We start from the raw sequence: 20,613 nt of genomic DNA on the forward strand, positions 1-20,613 counted from the left end.
GAGTTTGTGCCCCCATAGGCCACCTTCCCAACCACATCCACACATTCTTTTAGATCTTTGAATATTCATTTTGTAACATCAGTGGATTGCTCTGTTTTCTAGCAATTTGTCTATTTTATAAGATCTATATAAATTACTGTTATCACAATCTGAACTTTGTAAAGATCATTTCACATAGGAAAGAGTCATGCTTTCCAGGTACCTATTTTAAATACTGTACTCTGTGGTGACAGGCAAGCAAGTAAAAAAACTCTGCCCTTTCAAACAAAACATTTGGCTATCATTATTGTGCGTTAACTCCAGGAGCAAATTAAACCCCAAATAAACCACTCCCCTTTCCTCTTCTGGTGAGGGAGGGACAAAAGCTTATGGGTTGAGCTAACAATTTAGTGAAAGATGGTTTTCTTAACATCTAAAGAGAATCCAAAGTTCTCAAATTCTTTTATAGCCTCCTGAAGGAGGAGAAGGGGGTGGAAGGCTGGGGAAAATCCTCCTCCTCTGTTTCTCCTATAGGCTGGGTATGATTAATAATGGATACCCAGAGGTATCGGACAAGACCCAGCCAGGTGAACAACACTGAATATACATCCCTAATGACCCTCATTGCCCTTGGCGTTACCATGTCATAAACCAGTATCATGCAGTACATCAACAAAGCAATCCTAATCCCTCTCCCCACTCTGAAAAACATCATCACCAGCAGCACATATGGGTACATACACTGGGTTAGGTCCCACACACCCAGCAAGGTGGTAACCAGTCATTCCTATAGAGTAACAACCTGGCTACACTCACCGGGCACTAACCTGTGCCCTCTCTCTGCAACCAGACAATCGTATACTACATGAGTCTCCCATATGCTGTTCTTAAGGAGCACCATGGCAAATTTTCTTTCCAAGTGGTTCTAAGGTAAAAAGAACTATTACTTACGAATTACGAAAACCAATGCACTAGCATTGCTCAGATAGGCCACACTGTTTTTTAAAGCAGGTGGGTACGTGACCTACACAGGCCTTAACTTCACTGTATATTTTCCCCAGATGCAGAAAATCCAGAGGGTGTGAACTCTGGAAATGAATGGAGAATGGAAAAGGAAATATCTGAAAGATGCATGCTATCTACCTAATACCTGCAGGCCACAAATCACTATAGGCAGCCACTGCAATAGCTTTATCATTTGTGCTGGACTATCACCCCTCAATTTCCAAACAAAGCCAGAGCTCTGTTCTAGCTCTAGTTCCAGAGCACTGTTCTAAGACAAGGAGAACTAAGGAGCAGTTTCACAAGTCACTGAGTTGACTTTCAACACTACATTCCAGATCTGCTCTGAAAGAAAATTCAAACTCCAGGGATTCCTGAAGATGGGCAGGCCTTACCTGAAAATCAGCAAAAGCAAACAAACGAAACCCACAAGAATGGCATGGTATGGTCCAATAAACAAAGAGTATAAAAGGAAATAAATGAGAAGGGAAGAAGGGCTAAAATAATAATAAGGTAAACTGCAAATAGTTATTATTTTCACTTATAAATGAAGAAAAGAGCGCAACAAAAGTAGACATTATTAAGAGAAAGAAAAAATACTATTGTGACAGAAAAATATTGAGGAAGCTGACATACAGTTTTCATATTGATATACATTTTATCTTCATTTGAGTGTTAATAAAATACTGAATGACAATATATTACATCTGAACAGATTTCTTAAATGAGTGTACTGCCAGATTAAAACCAGCAACATTTTTTGGTTTAATCTCAGCAATAAGCATGATGTTAACACTTATAGATATTTATCAATGCTGCCTCCATACACATCTGGAAAAACATCCAGATCTGCAAACAGAACATTTTTTACTCAGGGAACTTCTTATATACAAGAATATTCTTCCACTCTTAACAAGCACCCTCTGTAAAAGGCTAGTAAGAAGACTGATTAATAGGATTCTACTCTGAGAAGATTAATAGAGGACTATGGGAGATTTCTGTATAAAAGTACGTTTATTGGGAAAACATTTTAATAGAGAAAACTATGGGGAGAATATAAGAAAAATATTTATATTTGTGAGCAATTTGACAACTAACTTCATGAATTACCACCCTTAGGAAATAAATGCAAGATATTCTGGAGACATTATTTACAAATGGCTGGATAATAAGAAAACCACTATTTCTTGTTACACTATTCTAAATATTAATAAACAATTATAATAACACTGAAATAATGGAGCAGAAACAATTGCATAAATTGTGAAAGTATTTTAGACCAATTCTTACTGCAAAATATTGCATTTTGGGAATCAGATAAGAATCACTTCTAAGCTCAATACAAGACTTGATTTTTTTATTGTATAAGAATAATATAGATAGCTGTTACTCATTTTCAAGTCACAAGAGCCCTCTCCTCCCACACAGAATACATCCTAATCTTTTTTTATCTTTTACGGAGTATTTCTGCAATCACTGTAGCTAACATAATTCTTGTAATCTACTAAACTCTGTTTTTAATTCACATTAAGCATTTCATTGTTCAGAAGCAAATTCTGGTCTGGGACAAGCCAGCAAGAATGGAATTAGCAAATACTTTAAACAAATTCATCATAAAATATCTTCACTAAAGTTTCCATCTTGAATAACACAAGTATGTATATAGGCTAAACTATATAAAAAAATATATAAAAATATATGAAAAATAGGACCTGCACTAATTCAAAAATCTAACTTAAATACTGAAGATTCTACAAATAAAAAGGTAACACAGCAATTTTGAAGATGACTATTAAAGAATTTCTACAAGAAAGCAAAGAACACACTTGTGAAACAGGTTTTGTTTTTAACTAAGGACACCTAGAATGATAAAGCATATCCCATTACCACACATACATAAAAAAAATATGATAACCACTGATAAAAATAAGTAGTACTAAAGCCTTGCCATTATAGAATTAGTAGAACATCTTTATCTCTCACCAAGGTACTGGTGTTTCACTACAACTACAAAATTTACCTCCTAAGAGACTTCAAGAAACAAAACTAAATTCTATCTCTAAACCACAGATTTTCCTACCTCAAATCAAGTCCAGTAAAGAAGCAGAAACTACATCAGTGATACCTCTTACATTTCCAAGATTTAAAACTACCAGCTGCTGGGTAGGTAGTTTAATCACTGTTGTCCTGTACACCTGGGGTTGTACACAACTGTTCAGAATTGTGTTAAGCATGACTTAATCTGATGTTCAATATGTTCAATTTTCTTTGCAACTGTGCCTGATGGGAGGACTATGGTGGTGACATAGTTTATTGCACGTTTTTAGTCTTCAAAACCTTTAAAGTCTGTAAAACTGGGTAAGATTTTGAAGCTGTAGAAATCAACATAATTTGGTTTTATTATAAATTTAAGTATTATACTTTGCATTTGTTTCTATATTTTCTAAGAACAGTTCTGGGTTACATGCAAATAATATGTCTAGGTGGGGATTTTAGGTATTTGTTACAGTTAAATCTAGACAAACAGCACTTACAAGAAGAAAAGGATTATAATGAGAGCAAATTTTTCCTTAAAGCAAAGAAACCTGTTCTTGTCATGTAGAAATGTGGAAAATGCCTTATTTTTAATTTGGATTTTTTTTTTTTTTTTTGCACCAGTTTGCTGTGGAAAAAGGGAAAGAATATATTTTGCACAAAACATTTCAATACCTCTTGTGCTACAGAAGCTGGGTGAATATCTGTAAATATTTTAATCACAGCTTACAGCTCTGAGGCAGACCTCAGAAGCAATTAAATATTCAGGTGGTGAGGCAAATGCTGAAGAGGTCTAACTCACACCCAGCTGGGATTTGCTTTAGCTAGCTCAAGGCTAATATGAGTATTTTAAACACTGCATTGCTAATGCACTTTGAAGGATACTGACTGATAAAATGGTTTTGAGAGTAACAGAAATTTTATTTCAACTTATATTTTACATATTTTAGACCTTCTTTAGAAGGCAGATACCCTAGAATGTTTCAAATCACTCTGTAGCTTCCTAGGTGTTAGGCTGGAATCTGGGTTGCTCAGAAATGTAAGAATTCTTCTGACCAGTGACAAAATATTCATTGTAAAAAATCTGATTTTCTGCTAGTAGAACTTGCAAGTTAGACATTGAACTTTGAAAAAAAAAAAGGGTTCTTGAAATCTAACTGATCATTTTCTTTTGGATTTCAACACTAAGATTCTAGTTGTAAGCTCTGTTGTCAAAATATTATGTTTTTTTCTATTTGTAGTACAAAGCTACTTTGGTCAAATTTCATTACTCAGACCATAACACACACTGTTTTACTTTCAGGTGTGTATGGCTATGATCATCTAAAGAACTGAAAATTTAAGAGGCTTTCATAGTCAAATAACCTTCTAATACACACCTTGTCTTTACACCACATTTAATGGTTTCTTTAATTATACTAAGATTCTGCAACATTGTTTTCTTTTTCCCCATAAGAAAAGTAGCAGGATAAAGAAGGATTCTAGCTGAAGTTTGTATCGGCTGAGGGCTTCGAAAATTGAGCTACAGAAAAAGCCATGAAAAGGGAAGAAAGCCAGTTATAAAGATTACTTGAATCCAGGATAAAATGTGAGGCATAGAAAAGCAGTAACACGCTAAAAGATCAGAAAAAAAACTATTGATTCTTTCGAAGGCCTTTTGCTCTGGTGTCAGTTGGATGATTTCATAGTTGCTAGTGCTTGATGCTGCTTAAATATCAGCTGTATTCATTATTGTGCTGGACAACTTTTTGAGTGCCTGGTGAAATAACTTAGTGAGTTTCTTGTCGCCATTAAACTATTGTTACTCACGACTTTAGGAAATGTGGCTTCTGGTTTTCTTCCCAGCTGAGGCAAAACAAAACAAACAAAAAAACCCCCACAAAAATCCTAACTGTTTTCTACTTTAATCACACTTATCACACAGACTTCCAAAAACAGCCTTTGCAGTGGCTGTGTTATTGAAATTGGTTTATCTGGGAAAAATCTGAAGAGCTGAAGCTTGGTTTCTATAGATTTTATTGCTATATGCAAATGTAGAGACTATGGCAGCCCTGGCTCAGGCCCTTTTCTGCATCTCCTGCTCAGCAGATTTTGCATGTGCCAAATGACTTGCTCTTACAGTTCTCACAGCAGGTAACTGTTCAGCTTGTTCCATAGCCCTTCTTTATGCAATACAATACTTCCCTAATATCTATTTTTACTTTCTACCTATTCAGAAGTCTTCACAAAAAGCTTATATCTTTTACACTTTCATTTTGTTTTTCTGGCCAGTTTCTTAAAAAACTGTAAATATTTTGAATTAGTATGATAATGGTGTGAAGATTGTTTTCCACATATATTACAAACCAGAAATCCAGTCTAATGAAACAATTGTCTAAGAAAAGTGCTTTAGAAAACTGGATTATTTTCATTATCAAAATACAAGAGAATGGTCAACTATTATTGCATCATTGATGTTTTGCTCTATTTTTAAACCATATAAAACTCCCATTTAGAGAAAATATTTCTGAAAGTAGCACAGACATTCTTCACTTGCTCTGCAATATGTGGGTGGTTTTAAACAGGCTTGTCTTTTTCCACTGCAGCAAATTAACTGTTTCCTGGATGTATATATAGGATACACCATAAAACTCCTTTTCATATCCAGAAAGGACAGTGATGTGACTAGATGATACTATGAAACTGTTTAGAAATTCCAAGTGATTAAGCTATTATAGATAAAAATCCACTATATATTTTTCTGCATGCTTTCTCATCTGGAAAGAACCACCTCCTTTCCCCAACATTCAGACTTTGGAGTCTCACCCAAACATCACTCAAGTGTTTGCTGTCTCTTAACCCCTGAGCGAGCCTTGGTTTGCTCTCTTGGCTCCACAGCAGCGCTTACTTGAGGGCTCGGTGCTGCCCGTGCTGTGTGTGAGTGACCTCTTCAGCCAAATCGGTGTCACTACAGAAAGCACACTCAAAAGCAGTGCATCAACTTCCGAAATAAATAATTTTTGAGGTGCAGCTGCCGTATTTTTCCTCTCTTGAAGATCCATAATGAAATAGAGATGAAGGGGGATTTTTTTTTAGTGGAAACTTTGAAAAAATAATTTTTGATAGTAGCTGATGTGTCTTCTTTCAGTTGCCAGATGGAGAATTATTAATAATTATTAAATAAAACCAATATGAGAATGGACCATTAAAGTGTATTAATTTGACTGTCAGGGAGCTTTGCAAAAGCCCAAAAAGTTAGCATCAATCATATTTTCCAGAATTCAATAATGGCTGTATCTACAGACTGCTACCATAGCACAATTAAGCGTGTCAAAAGGGAAATAAGACAGAAACTACAAATTAATTTATACTGATGTGATTACTTAAAAGTATACTTGATTTTGCAATAATCTACTATTATGTCAGCAATGTTTCTCATTACTCATTTTGCTCAGTCATTAAAAGCCTTCTTATTTTCTGATTCTGCCTGAGTTAAGATTCAGAAAAACAGTTTACATGGATCTTGGACACATTCTAATTAAAGACTGTATCTTCTTGAGATATGCTCTTTAGGAGCAAGTAGTCTCTTCTTTTACCTGGATTAATGACATAACAATCACACAGAATGTTGCTAGAGCCAATTCTGTTTCTAATTTTGCCATGTGGCTTTTAAATCAAGTAGAATTTAATTTCCCAAGCAAATAGAGTGAAACATTCTAGTGAAATAAAGACATTAGAATATGTTATTATTTGTGCTTTGTAAAACTGCATGATTGACTGCTCTTACGTGACTGCCTCTAGGCAGGTCACTGTCATATCTGTCCTTAGGTATCTTCCACAGTCAGGTGATGGTATCTGGTGACTTAACACTTACCTGACATCAGGGACTGGGTTGCCAGCAACTCTGCACTCCAGCAATACTTTGTTTCCTTCAGCAACTTCCTGGCTCCGGAGCTTCTGAGTGAATAGAGGTGGTGAAAGTTCATGCTCTTCCATGTTGATGAAGGGACGGCACAGGACCATTTTGCTCTCCATGATGCTCCCCCTTCCAGAATAGTATTTTTCATTCAGATGAACTCCAGGTAATTTTTCCTCAGGCTCAGTCTCTTGATGTGGTTTGTCAAACTCCTGGTTCACCAAGGTACTTAAAACTGGTTGTTTCTTATTAGGAGACAGGTATCCACTGTCCGGAGAAGAAGAGTCCCCATCAGGACTACGGCCTCTTGTCTTTGCTGCCTGCCTAAATATAGATGATAATTCCTCTATGAATGTGGCAGCTTTGTCACACAGCTTGTTCCTGAAAGGAGCTTCCCCCTGGGATGTTGATTCAGAGTTTGGGCTTGTCTTAGGCATACATGCACCACCTTTCTCTGAATATTTCAGGCTTCTGACAAAGCTGGGACTAGCAGGTAGAAAAGGTGAGGTGCTTGCTTGTCTCCTAGAAACTGTGACAAAACTATCCTCTGTCTGAGGTGCAGTGGATTGCTCTTCCTGATTCCTTGGGAGAACATGACTTGCAGCAGATGAAGTCCAACTGCTTGCTTGAGGTGTCTGTAAAGTGTCTTGCTCATGCAGGTCGGTGTCCCTGAAAGAAGTGTTTTCTGAAGGGCTAGAAAGAGAGGTGTTGAGATAATGAGTAAAGTCTGGAGCTGTGTTCTCATCTTCCTCCATGGAATTGGCAATGGCTTCTCGAGCTATGTCAAGGCTCTTACTTATCTCCTCCTGGGTAAGGAAGGCAGAAAGTTCATTTGAAAATTCACCATTCTGCGTGTCTGACAGGGAATCACATAAAAAGTCACGGTAAGATGAAGCTTCCGACATACTCTCAGAATATCCCTTACTGCTACCTTTCTCTGGAGAATAAGTCTCCTTCAGCATTAAAGAAAGAGGCAATGCCTGGCCACAGCTTCTGTCTTGCATCCTGGAAGACAAAAGAACAAGTGCTTAATGAAAAAAGATATATCCTAGTTCCCATAAAGTAGACACAAAGCTGGAAGATAAGCAGAACCTAATGGTGCATGACATACCATAAACTTTGGAATCTATTAGAATGAGCCAGGACTGTAAATTGTTTAGGTGGAAATGAGAGCACTTAGGAGTCAATTTTCTAATTAATCTTCCCCCAGAAGTATGAAGTATACTTTGTCTGTATATTGCCTAGCATAATCTTGATTCCACTGGATCAATATATGTATATAGTATATATGCTGTTATTTCACATCTGATTAGTTATTTTGCATCAGTGCTATAATGCTTCATTTTTTTTCCTGGTTTTAGCCTTATGAAGATATTGGGAATATATTTACCTTCCTCTTTCCCATAACATTGTCTTCCAGACACTAAACCATCAAATTCTGAGAGAAGCGTCCAAGCTGAAACCATTATGAGGATACACACGAGGAGATTTGGATTAGAAATTCCAAGTCATCCTTTCTGCATAATGTTGATAATGTGTTTAATATTATTTTAATTATTGTGCTAGCATTTTTAACTTGTTACCAATTTAGTAGCACTTTCCTCAACACTGAAAAATATCAAGCTACCATATGCTAAAAGTAAAGCACTGAAGAAATAGATTTCAAAACCTATATATCAACCAGCACAATGGAAGTGTATAATGTATATTTTGTACCAGTTTCACAAAGCAAAGAAGCACTTATACCTCTCCAGCTTCCCAACATGACTTCAGAATTAGGATGAGTACTTTCTTTAAAGTCAGCAAGAAACAAGACATCAAGGAAACCACACTTTCCCCAAGAGAGGGACTGGACAGAAAATTTCCTTGTTGAAATGTATTTTACCAACTGGTCACTAGATTGTGGCTGGTGTTTTCTGGAACATAATTATTGTTTCTGCAGAGCATTTAATTAAGTTGAAGATCAGTGGTTTTAATTATCCTGGAAAATTCTCTTCTTCTAACAAAAATTTCTACAAGAAAATTTTTTTACATAAGATTTTAAAAATATATTTTCCTTTAATTCTCTATTGATAGTGGAGAAATGGCTTGACAATCATGCAATGCACTCGGATGTATTTTACATCAGCTGTGCAGGCTCCAATTACCTTTAGTCACTAAACCAGGGCTTACCCAGCATGTAGTCATTAAATGACTGATAGATTATTAGAATTCTTGGCTTAGCATATGTATCTCTTGATATGCCTGTTTTCTTGCCAACAGATTACAACTCAACGGATAAAAGAGAAATATAAGAAACCCAAAGCATTTAGGATTTGATATATGTTTTTATAGAATTCAGGGATAAGTTTATTGTTTTCTGGGATTACATCTTCCTTTCCTGTTATCTGTATTTACAAGGCAACAAATTTAGCAACCATGCCAATCTCTTGTCAACAAAATCTAAAAAAGTATATACAGTATAACTGACTACCACATAGCAGCTTTAAAGAAAGAATCTGAGAAGCCCAGCAAACAGTTGGTCTAGAGGCTCAGCTGTTCAGGCATAAACTGGATGAATGCCAGGAAAATAAGGGTTAAACCTGCTGAGTTTCTGCTTCTCTAATCTTAGTTATTTTTTAAAACTTTGTATTCAAATGAACAAAGGTGCTATTTAGACAACATGTAAATATGCGTCCTTCAAATGATATCTTTGTTTAAATCTGACACACACTGGTTCTTAGCTTGTTCACATCTCAAAGTGACACATTACATACGCAGATTAAGTTCCCTGACTTCCAACACTGAGCTGCTCTAATGTTTCAATGGGCTGTTTCATGGCTAGGAGGACAATTTTACTTATTGTTAGCCACCCAACATGATGATTAAAATTAATATGTTATGAATTAACATAATTCTTACCAATACTCAGCTTTGTCATTAGAAAAATATAGTGGCTACATACATTGTAATTTCAAAGTGTGGTGTCTAAATTTAGCTGAATCAGTCTATATCTGGATATTTAGATAAAGTTGATGGATTTAAACATGCTGGTTTATTGGCAATTTCTAATGCTGATAAGCCTTCTTGGTGAGAAGGTGTCTGAAAATGGATTTGTATATCTAGCTTTAGGAAGCTGAATAGAAGCTTCCAGGAGAAAGACCTTTTTCAGCCATACTGTAATACATAAACTCGCTATTCTTTTAGTGAAACTTGTAACCACAGTGAATTGGAGGTTAAGTATCACTAACCCTATCAAGTAGCTTATAAGAACATAATTAGAAATTTTGAATGCTATTTCTAGCTTCTCCAAGTTAGACTAGAATGTATTTATAACAGTTTTCATCATCTTTACTCATAAGGTAACCTGCAAAGCCATATACTGTATCATTTAAAGACACAAGCATAAAATACAATGTTGCATGCAGGTAAACACTGTACTGTCAACATTATTACATACAGACTATTTATGGAGTCCTACTTGTATATATTTAAAAATTATGCCCAAGTAAAATCACATTTTTTGATCATGCAGTTTAAATACTTATTCAAAACCCAATACAGATGCTCAAAAGAATCATATGGTAAATATTAAATTTGAAATGTACTGGATTACAATAATTTCAGAAAAAAACAGAGTAATCAATCAAATTAAGGTTTTGAAAAGATATATAGTAAAATACTGAAAAATATAGAAAATTAAAGGACTCATTTCAAGAAAAATATAAACACCCTAAATTTTCAGAACCTGACAAATAAAAAATTATTACTTAACATCGCCCAAAGCCTGTCTCTTCAAAAGAATCATATGAAGGATGAAATGTATCAAGTAAGATTTTTTAAAACAAAAAAGCACATAGTTTTTCTCTGAATTTTGAAATCCTGCAAAAATACTCCACAAATGCAACAATTACATTTAGCAGAAAATATAAACTAGATCTTACAATGAGCAGTTCAATATGAAGAATTCAAGTATAATTAATAGTAGGTTAAGTTGTTTTTCTCCTTCTCTATCTGAATAGGCTTAAAGTTGCTCCAGCTCTTCACTACAGCTTTCTTGGTCCTTAGACGAGAAGACTGTGGCCTGTGCGTTACATCCGTCCTCTGCGACTATGAAATTCGTACCCCACTCAGCTATATTTGGTAACTGAACTCATGTTTCAGCAGACTGCCACTATCTGGAATTCCAGCAGAAGCAACGTTAGGCCTGGAAGTGGCACCAAGTTCTGTGTGCTTACAACTCAGAAATTCACAGAACTTAGCCATTCCCTTTTTATAGCATTTTATGGTAGTAGATCTTTAATTTTTTAAACAGAATTATTTTCATGATAATAAAATAATTGCCTTTTTCTACTAAGAATAGTTTAAAATCAATAGCTTCCTTGTGGACCTTAAAATCTTGTAGAAAATAAAAAATTAGAATCATTCAGGTTGGAAAAGACTCAACATTTTTGGAGTTACGAGCAGAAATATGGCAAATTTTGTAATAATTGATCGTTATTAGTCTGTAATTATATACTACACTGTATAAATAAATTAACTTACTGAATATCACATCTCAAGTGAAATAATACTGTAATCAGAAAAGAAGTATCTCCCTCATAAAATACACAAAAAATCCCTGGAAAGCATGGGCTTTAAAAATACCCCACAACTCTGACACACGCATTAACACTGAAACAATCAAAATACATTTTTAGTTTCTATAGAGTTGTAGAGCATAATGTGTAATAGCCAATTCTCCCTTACTGTCTCTGCTAAGAAAGTACTTTCACCTCATTAAACCTCCTGTGAGACTTCAGTCCCAGGGAAAAAAAAATCTGTCCAGAAGCACTTTTTCAAGCACATAATTTCTGTTAAAACTCAGTGAAAGGAAGAAGTAAACATGAAGGCTGTTGGTTTAATCTACAGACTTTATCACATAGTTTCCAGAAATAAAAGCAATGTGTGGGCAACGTGGTTTCTGCCAGATTGCAACCTATTGGGAGTCACATGCTCCAGAGGGGATAGAAGAAATTATAGCTCCAAAGAGATGTTACAGACCTCCGTCCCTTCTGCCAGCATCCATTATATCTGCTCTCAGATTTGAAATTATTTTGTACACTGGCATTTGCCCTTAGCTCAAGGTCTTTTAGATACTGCCTTGCATTTTTTACTAAAATTTGTTCCTTGGCAACAATGGAGTGCAGTACATCTACTGTTGTGACAGAAGTGCATAGGAGACTCAGAGCTCCCAAGAGGATCCAGACCATCTTTATGTACTAACAAGTGCCAGTACCAAAGTACACATTGTATTTCAGTGGGTGATAGAGCATCTTGGCATCTTCATGCAGGCAATTACCGTCCCCTAATCACAGCTTGAACAGATTTACTGCTGGACTGGGAATACTTCACAATGTACACAAACACCATTTTTGCAGCTTGAGCTCCTTACAATGTTGTAATGAAATTAATTAAAAGGATTTTATTTCAGGTAATTTTATAGTGATTTCAGCGTGGCAAGTTAGAACAGAACCATGATTCTAAAAATTTCAAGCCGAAAACTGTGCACAAAGAAGGAGATGGTTATCCAAGAGTTAACCACTGTATCCCTAATTTTTAGGCAGTCACCCCACAAAGTAAAATCAAGGTCCTTTTTCAGGCACCCAGCTTCTCCACTAAATGCGTTTTGCCACCTTCGAATGGGAGTCAAAAATAGCCTGCATATAAACAGCAACAAGCTGCCTTGGGCTATCTTCAGCATTTTCTGCAGGGAGTGGGTGGATGAAATCCTGGTTCTTGCAATTATGTATTTAAATTTTCACTTCTGGGAAGAAAATATATCTGCTAGTAGATACCTGCAGAAATATTTTCAAATAAATTTAGCTTTTTGAATACAAATAAAGTATTGTTGTGTGTAAATCAAGTATGCCCCAATACTTTTTGTACAGCATGATAGAAACATTTACCCAGAAAGTAAAAGGTTTGTGTTCAATTAACTCCTCTACAACTGTTAATGAAATATTCTTCATAACTTGAAAACTTAATAGGGCAAGGTTTTATACAGCTCTATTAGGCCATGAATAAATTTTCCAAACATTGTTATTCTATAATTTAGGGAATGCTTATATCCTTTAATCTGCACTGAATATTTTGGAATCAAGAACTTCCATTTTTATTGCAAAAATAATGTGTATTCTTCTTTATAAAAGTAGTAAAAGCACTATAACACTATAAAAAATGGCAAACAGACTGAAACTTTGGAGTAGTTACACATTTTGCAAGATAAACATGCTTTAATATGCAATGATGTAGCAATTTAGCATTTGCATATAATATTTTAAAATTAATAATAGCATCAAGCAAGATTAGAGATATACAGATTATATGCTTACTTTATTCCTATTGCAGTATTATGGAAAATTCAGCTGATAAACAGAACTCATGCAGATAACAGTTTTCACTACCAGTAGATTGGATGGAACACAGCTGCAGTTTTTCTGAAACCTTAATAATAGTTGCTAACACTATTCAGCTCGAGTAATTCCAAATCTCATGCCAAAAACCATAAAACTATTCTGGTTGTGCAAGTTTTCCATTCCATCTTATGAAGATGTTACATAATGCAAAAGATTTTCATCATTAATTGAGTAAAAGCAAAATACAGTAATAAGCTCTTTACCCTAATGATTAATGTACTTACCTGAGAAAGCAGAACACCTCTGTTATGGTCCTTGTTATTTTGTATCTTACTCTAAATAGCAACAGAGTCAAATACAAGTAGGCAATCTCCTTTCCAAGACCTGAAGTCAAACATCAGTATGCAAACTTCAAATAGAGATCTCTAAGAACTGCTTCTACTTTAAGTAGCAGAGAGAGATACAACCTCCTTTACCAGTTGCCACAGAAACCTCCAGTTATTTTGAGTTACTAACTGACATTTTTTTCCACCTTTGAAAGAGCAAAAAAATAATCTGGTTGCCTGTGCTTAAACAGACTGGGTCAATGTCTTGCTGTAGTTTGATGCCATACGTGCTTTGTTCTTTACTTTTCCCTCAGTATGCACAAAAATATCTAATTGTGCTTGTAAATGCATAGTAAATTGATTTTTTTTTTTCATAGCTAGAGCTAGTCTATGTTTTCATAGAGAGCATTGGAAATACCTACTTGTCATATATGTATGAAAGTATCAAATTTAGCAAGCAGTGTCAATGGTATTCAAAAACAATTTTCCCAAGTTTCTCTGAGGATTTTCTTAGGAGTGCAGTGGGAAAGCTTATATACCTTCAGCTTTTGCTAGCAGTTGTTTTGGTAATCTGTCTGGAAGAAACACAGCAATTGTTAAACTAAGAACAGTAATAATAACTCCTGGCCTTCTTTTACAGAGTATTTCATCAACAAAGAGATTGAGGGGCTGCAAGTAACAACACATCAATAAACCTGAAAATAGTACAATTTTCTAGAATTACCACAGCTGTGAATAGGAAACCATAAAACAGAAAGAAAGGCTAAATAACTCACAAATAACTAATACTATTCTGTAAATTAGGAAAGAGATGAAAACTTCTCAGTCCAAGATTGATAGTCTATCTGAGGTCTTGATGAGGCAAACTACCTCATATTGAGAAACTTGTCATTCTGCTTTCCTCATCTCAAGACTACTAGAACACTCATAATATCATTCTGTCTCAAGATGCCATCTTCTTTATTAGCTGGACAGGTAATAATGGAACACTTTTACAAACAGCTACTTGACCAGTGAGTGCCCCCAGCATCTCTTAAAATTTCAAAGGAATTTTGTTAGGAGTTGGCACCCCTGTGCAATGTGATTAATACACTTGTGCAGCTGGGAAGCACACTGTGCTCTCACGGATTTACCACAAAGGTGACACATAGGGTAAAGCTGTTTGATCTTTGCCAATAAACACTGTGCCCAGGCTAGAGATGTCTCTGTCCATGTTACCTGCGTGCGGGCAGTGCCCTGGGAAAGGCGGTGCTGGTCTGAGCCTGCCTTTTGCCAGGCCCTGTGTTTATCAGACTCCCTTCATGGCCATGTCACCACGACACGCTGGGTTCTGAGCCTGCCTCACTCCCTGGCCAGTCTCTGCACTCACACGCTGTGGTGCGTGAGGCGCTGAGGGGAAAACGCGCACGGGGCCGGGGTTTGGACAAGCGAGTGCGCTCCAGTGAATGGCGACCGTGCTGGAGGTGAAGAGGTGCCGGGCAGACCCCTCGAGAGCGGCTCCTCAGGTGGGGCAGGCAGGGTGAGGCTCTGTGGCGAGGGGCAGGGAGCGTGGAGGCTGCCAGTCTGTGTGGCTGTGGCGGCAGCAGGTGCCAACAGGCCAAGCACGGCCTGAGGGATGTGTTGCTGTGCCGTGTGCCACGGAGCTGCGGCCACACCGCACCCGCTGGGCCCACAGCCGTGCCACGGAGCTGCGGCCACACCGCACTGGCGGAGGTCACCACTGTGAGATGACCTAGAGAAGGCCTTTCCACTGCTCGATTCTAATAAAATATTTAAGGTGTCATATCTAGTGGTGTCAAAGAAAGGAAATGAGGTATCAACAAACTCTGAATTGACAGTCTTCTGTGGTTCAAGTAAAAACCACATTCCATTTTAGCATTTGGGAATGTACATATATAAGAATTTAAGCAACCCTGGGTAACAGCTGATTTTAGTACAAAAACTGAAGAAATCGGTTTCATGATGAATTAAGAAGCAAGAGGGAAATGAGTAAAAGTTTAAGGCAGGACCAATGCAATCTCATAAGAATAGAGAAAAGGATAGAAAGGATAGAAAGGATAGAATTAGTCAGTGTAGCACATGGCAATATAATCGAGATTGTATAGTCTAGCATGTAAAGATTTCAAATTATATGATAAATGCAAGAAATGTAAGCTGTATGTACTCATTGTAGTCTTACATAATTTTCTAAAGAAAAGAAGGGAAATAAAGTAGATTTAAAACACTCTAGTGAAAAATCTGTGTCACAAAAGTAACGCTCTAACTTAAACAAGCTGTTTGTAAGAAGAAATGCAACCCATTGATGTTAGGTAGCTAATTTTCGTCCCGACTCTGCAAAGCAGAGTTAACACTAGTCTCAAAATTAAGTTTTCTTTTAAGAAGTCCATATACAAGATCTTAGCTCCAATTTTGTCTAGTTTTGTTTAACTTTAAATGGTTTAAATGTTACTCTTCTCTCAGTTGATTTTTCTCCTGTATGCTGTGCATGTTAGTCATATTCATTATGACTTTACCAATTCTTTTATTTTAAAATTAATTACACTTGTTATAACCTGTGCTGTATCTGAAAAGTTACTCATCCCTCTATACCCTGTGGAGTATGGAACTGCTTAATTCTAAGTGCTGCAGTCCTATTCACTTCAGATGTTACCTCTACCTCTGTGAAGATAATATTTCAAACAGAGCTGATTTTTTCTTTTATATAAAAAACTACTTGTACTTATGCATATCATAAAATTCCCATAGTTGGGCAGTGAGAAAAATGCTTTATAGCATCAGATATTGTCCTTTAATGTTATATATGCTAGGATATAGACTTTCCTCTTCATGAGGAGAATGATCTCTATTAGATCAATTTTAGCTGCAAGCCTATAGTGCATATTTTGCATGTTTATATTCATAGCCAGTCATGTATTTGTATTCCTTCTTAGCATGTGAAATGTGTTTGATCTGAGCAGGCACAGACAGCGCTAAAGTTCAACACCAGATAAAAGCTTCTTTCTCTACTAGGGGATTAACTTTGAAAAGGAATGTGCTTCTTTCAACAAACTGAGATGCTGATCTGTAGGAAAATAAATATTTCTTTCTCGTTCTGCTTTTATCATAATATAGCTTTACATTGCTTTTCCTTTGTAACAGCTATTGCACACTGTCTTTTGATTATGCCAAATGTATTCCTGTGGCCTGTAGGAAGACTCCACCTGCCACCTAAAAACATGTCTGATGCCAGATAGGGGTAGACAGCTGTGTATTGCTGCCAGAAGTCATAGCACTAACAAACACAAATGTGCAAGAATGGGACAACCATACTTCTGGAAAGAGGAATGAATGCTGAAGGAGTAACATGGAACAGCTGATTACTTCCGCTGTTAGCTTCAGTAGAACTAAATTAAAAAAAATAAAAAAGTTAAAACACAGCTGGCTATTTAGAATGAACTGCTGAGAGATTTGTCAGTCAGTAGCTCCTATTAGGGAGACAGTTAGCTTGGGGATATTTTTGGAAATAGTTTCTCTGGAGTTGGAGAGACTTCAGGCCTTTTGCTTTTTTCTGATTGGCCAACAGACAGGTGCTGAAAAAGGTGGTGGCAGAAATATTGCAGACGTGGTGAATATCACACAGACAAGCAACAGCAACTTACTTGTTTTATGCTAGGCTATACCATGTAAAAATATAACAGAATTTTTCCTTTCTCACTTTCTATTGTGAAATGAAAAGAGATCAGACAAAGAACTGATTCATGTTTGTTGTAAACACAACTGCCTGAGTTTACAGTTTGGGAGTGGCGAGTTCTACAATAGCAAACGTTTAGTGCTTTAAAATTAAAACTATGTGATTTTTTTCCCAGGGTGAAATGTTCTGTGTACTTCTGAATGACAAATAAATAGGTTGTGTTTAAGGACTCTATGTCCTTCAAACATAAATGTACTATTGCATAATATATTAATAATTTCCTTTTATAGAGAAATCATGTAGCAAACAAACTATTTTAAAAATAGGTGCTTTTAGGAATGACACAAAGTAGGCCTCCAAGCTTGTGAGAGAAGGACCCTTTCAGTGGCAATGACAACTTGTGTGGCAGCACTGAGAATGCTTGTATTTCTTAATTTTGGAATAAATTTCTAGAGCTTGAAATTGAATCCACTGGTTCCAGCAAAAGCAAGAATTAAAATTTTGAGAGTACTGATCTTGTACTAATAAATCCATTCTCTCTCTGTCTAGGCATTGCATCTTCAGAGCTAATGACTGAACATTGATGGGGTACAATCCTGATACTTAGGCACTGATGGATTGGAAAAAAATTGACAGTCAGATTTTTTTTAAGTTAAACAAACTGTTAAACATGGTCTCTAATTAGACAGGATCCAGCTTTTTATTTTTCCTAAAGAGTGATTATTTCTAATAAAAAAAGTTGCAGAAGCAAATTGGTACATTTAGAAGGCATTTGTGAATAATTGTTTAAAAATATATTTCAGACAAAACATGATAGGCTTCTACTCACCATCAAACATGAAAAATGCATGGTAAGATGAGCACACCTCCTTTGTGTCATGTTTGATATCTTGATTAGAATCAAGATAAAGAGGCAAAATATGCAGTTAATCTAAGATATGTTTTTCCATGCTTTAATTCTCCAGCATCAGATGTGGACCTTGTATTGGTTTTTCTGTATCAAAGAAGGAACAATTCATTGTAAATTCACGCATTTTGTAGTTGTTCAGTGAGATGTCATTTGAGTTTCAGTGGTTCTTTATACAACAGTTTTCTGGCCCTTACATGAGCCTGCTGGTATTAGTCTAGAAAAGGGAGTCAGACTGATTGATCAGTGAACTAATGAATTCTTTAAAAAGTGAAATGTCACTGATAATCATGCAAAATATTCGACGAGTCAGAGAAAAATGCAGATTTGTGAGGAAGCAGACTAGAAAGCCAGCTACCCTTTAATGATGATGCAATTATGCATTTGAGAATTAAAAGCATGAGTGAGAGAGCTGAGAGAGCCACTGAAACAATGATTCATCTAAATGGATTACTGGAAACACCACTTTCAGACTGTTTGGAATATAATTTCTGGCTTTGCCATCAAAACCTGACTAAATCCAAAGAACCTGGCAGATGAAAGAGCAGGTTTTTGTAATACTGTCACAAGACTAAAATTCTAAGATGCTGTATGGGCAATCTAATACATATAATATTTGCTTTGAAATGTGGGCAATGGTGAAACCTGGCTATAACCCAGAGAATTTAGGCAATAAATCTGTTACTGAAAAACTTTTTGCAAAAGCATTAACTGTACTGTTGCACGTGGTACATATAGAAATAGAGGCATATCTAGTGTGCAAGATTAGGATTCAACAAAACCAACCAATCTAGGTTTTTCTTTACATAACAGGAGAGAAGGAAGGGTGGTCTAACCAAAACAAACCAACCAGGTGTTTAATTCCCTCTGTTGCCACTCAGATCCAAACAGACTGGAGAGTTAAAGTTTGTGTTGATATAAGCAGGTTTAGAAGAGGTTTTAGATATATTTTATATGGAATTGGAATAATAATTACTATATAATAAATGTGTTAAATATATAATAATAATATATAATAATAATATATATTAATATAATTGAAAATATAAATGCATATACAGCTACTATATGTAAACACAGTATTCAGGAATTAGCAAACACAAAAATTTTATTATTGTGACACAATTGTACTTATTGTATGAGAATATATTGTACAGTTTTGTGATCAGCTGATATATAGTATCTATATAAATGAGCCAATACATCATTCTTATCTCCATTTTTCATAGCATTTTCCTGGAGTATGCATTTTAAATCCTAAATTGAAACCAGTCTTGTGAGTGAGTCTCAGGAATCATCAACATCTAAAGCTTTGCCTTGGGAAATGCTGTCTGTGAGTTTTTAAACACAGAGTCGATTACCTCAAAAGCCCATAGAAGTTATCACCTCTCCTTTGAAAACATTTAGCTATATTTGACCAACAACTATTTCCTTACCTTTGTTCTACAAATTGAATGAATGTAATATTCCAACAAGCAGTGAAGGGGTTCCAGCCCCGAGGATTTTCTGCATAGCCAATTTTGATGCTCTTCAGTTTTCTGTGACTTGTACTGGTGTGAGTGAGAGTTTTCAGTTTTGGGAATTGCACAGAAGAGATGTCAGAGACTATGCATAGGGTTGTTGCTGTCCATTGACTTCAAACCCTTATGAAGTAAATTAGTAAATATAATGTAAAAAAACCTTTAACAATAGCTGTCATCTTTCAAAGTTCATTGACTTAACGTATAAAGTTATTTAACTAATAAAGCTCGTAAGATTTTTTTTTTCCTTACAAATATACAGAAAATGTAATATGTGGAGATAAATCACCCCTTTTAAAAATTCTATATGAACTGAGAGGTGACAGTGATGGCATCTACAGTTTGTTTTCAAAATGGAAATGATAATGACAATCTCACAGTCTAAAGCTGTAAGAAAAATTAGTATCTTTAAAGGACCAAGGAGAAAATAAAAATGCAGAGAATTTTCTAATACATTTTCTTGGAGAGAAAATAGAGCAATGAGTTTCACAAAAATGGCCCAATCAGAAATCCAGGAAGGAAGCTAATTCTCTTTTGTCTGTATCAAACTTTAATGTGGTTTGAGGAAGGTCTTTTTATCTAAACTCCTTTTTTTCTGGCAATGTTTATTATAGAGTTTTTATTCTAATTATTGCACCATTTTTAGAGAAGATGTCATTGTTTTGATACTTCGCCATCATTCTACATAGAATATATTTTTAACCAGATACCTTAAATTTTGGTCAGTTGTTAAGTCAAGTAGAAGCTAATGCCTTTCTAGGAGAAACTTTAGTCCTTTCAGAAGTCTTCTAAATTCCTAAATGTAACAGCTTTGAAAGCAGGCTGTACATTTGTCCAGACTCTTAGTTGTACAGACTAGACATCTGCCTCTCTGCTAAGGTCTCATAAAGAATGCATAGAGTT

At 35.8% G+C, this 20,613-nt stretch overlaps 1 protein-coding gene across 2 annotated transcripts in view; it reads right to left on the reverse strand.

Annotated features, from left to right (window-relative positions):
* PALLD (palladin, cytoskeletal associated protein) overlaps window positions 1-13,681 on the reverse strand; it is a 186,745-nt gene extending 173,064 nt beyond the window's left edge. The window contains exons 1-2 of one of the 2 annotated variants that reach the window (XM_088056555.1): window positions 10,834-10,978; window positions 6,869-7,915 (exon numbers count right to left, since the gene is read on the reverse strand). In XM_088056555.1, coding sequence (XP_087912681.1) covers window positions 6,869-7,914 — 1,046 coding nt within the window. In that variant the 5' untranslated portion in view covers window position 7,915; window positions 10,834-10,978. Of the gene's footprint in view, window positions 1-6,868; window positions 7,916-10,833; window positions 10,979-13,571 lie in introns of those variants that run through there. The other variant, XM_088056554.1, reaches the window with a different exon arrangement.
* Between the last annotated feature and the right edge of the window lie 6,932 nt (window positions 13,682-20,613).

Source organism: Pseudopodoces humilis, chromosome 6, assembly GCF_049639895.1.
Source record: "Pseudopodoces humilis isolate 2021_Gansu_Grassland_sample_001 chromosome 6, ASM4963989v1, whole genome shotgun sequence".
Taxonomy (NCBI): domain Eukaryota; kingdom Metazoa; phylum Chordata; class Aves; order Passeriformes; family Paridae; genus Pseudopodoces; species Pseudopodoces humilis.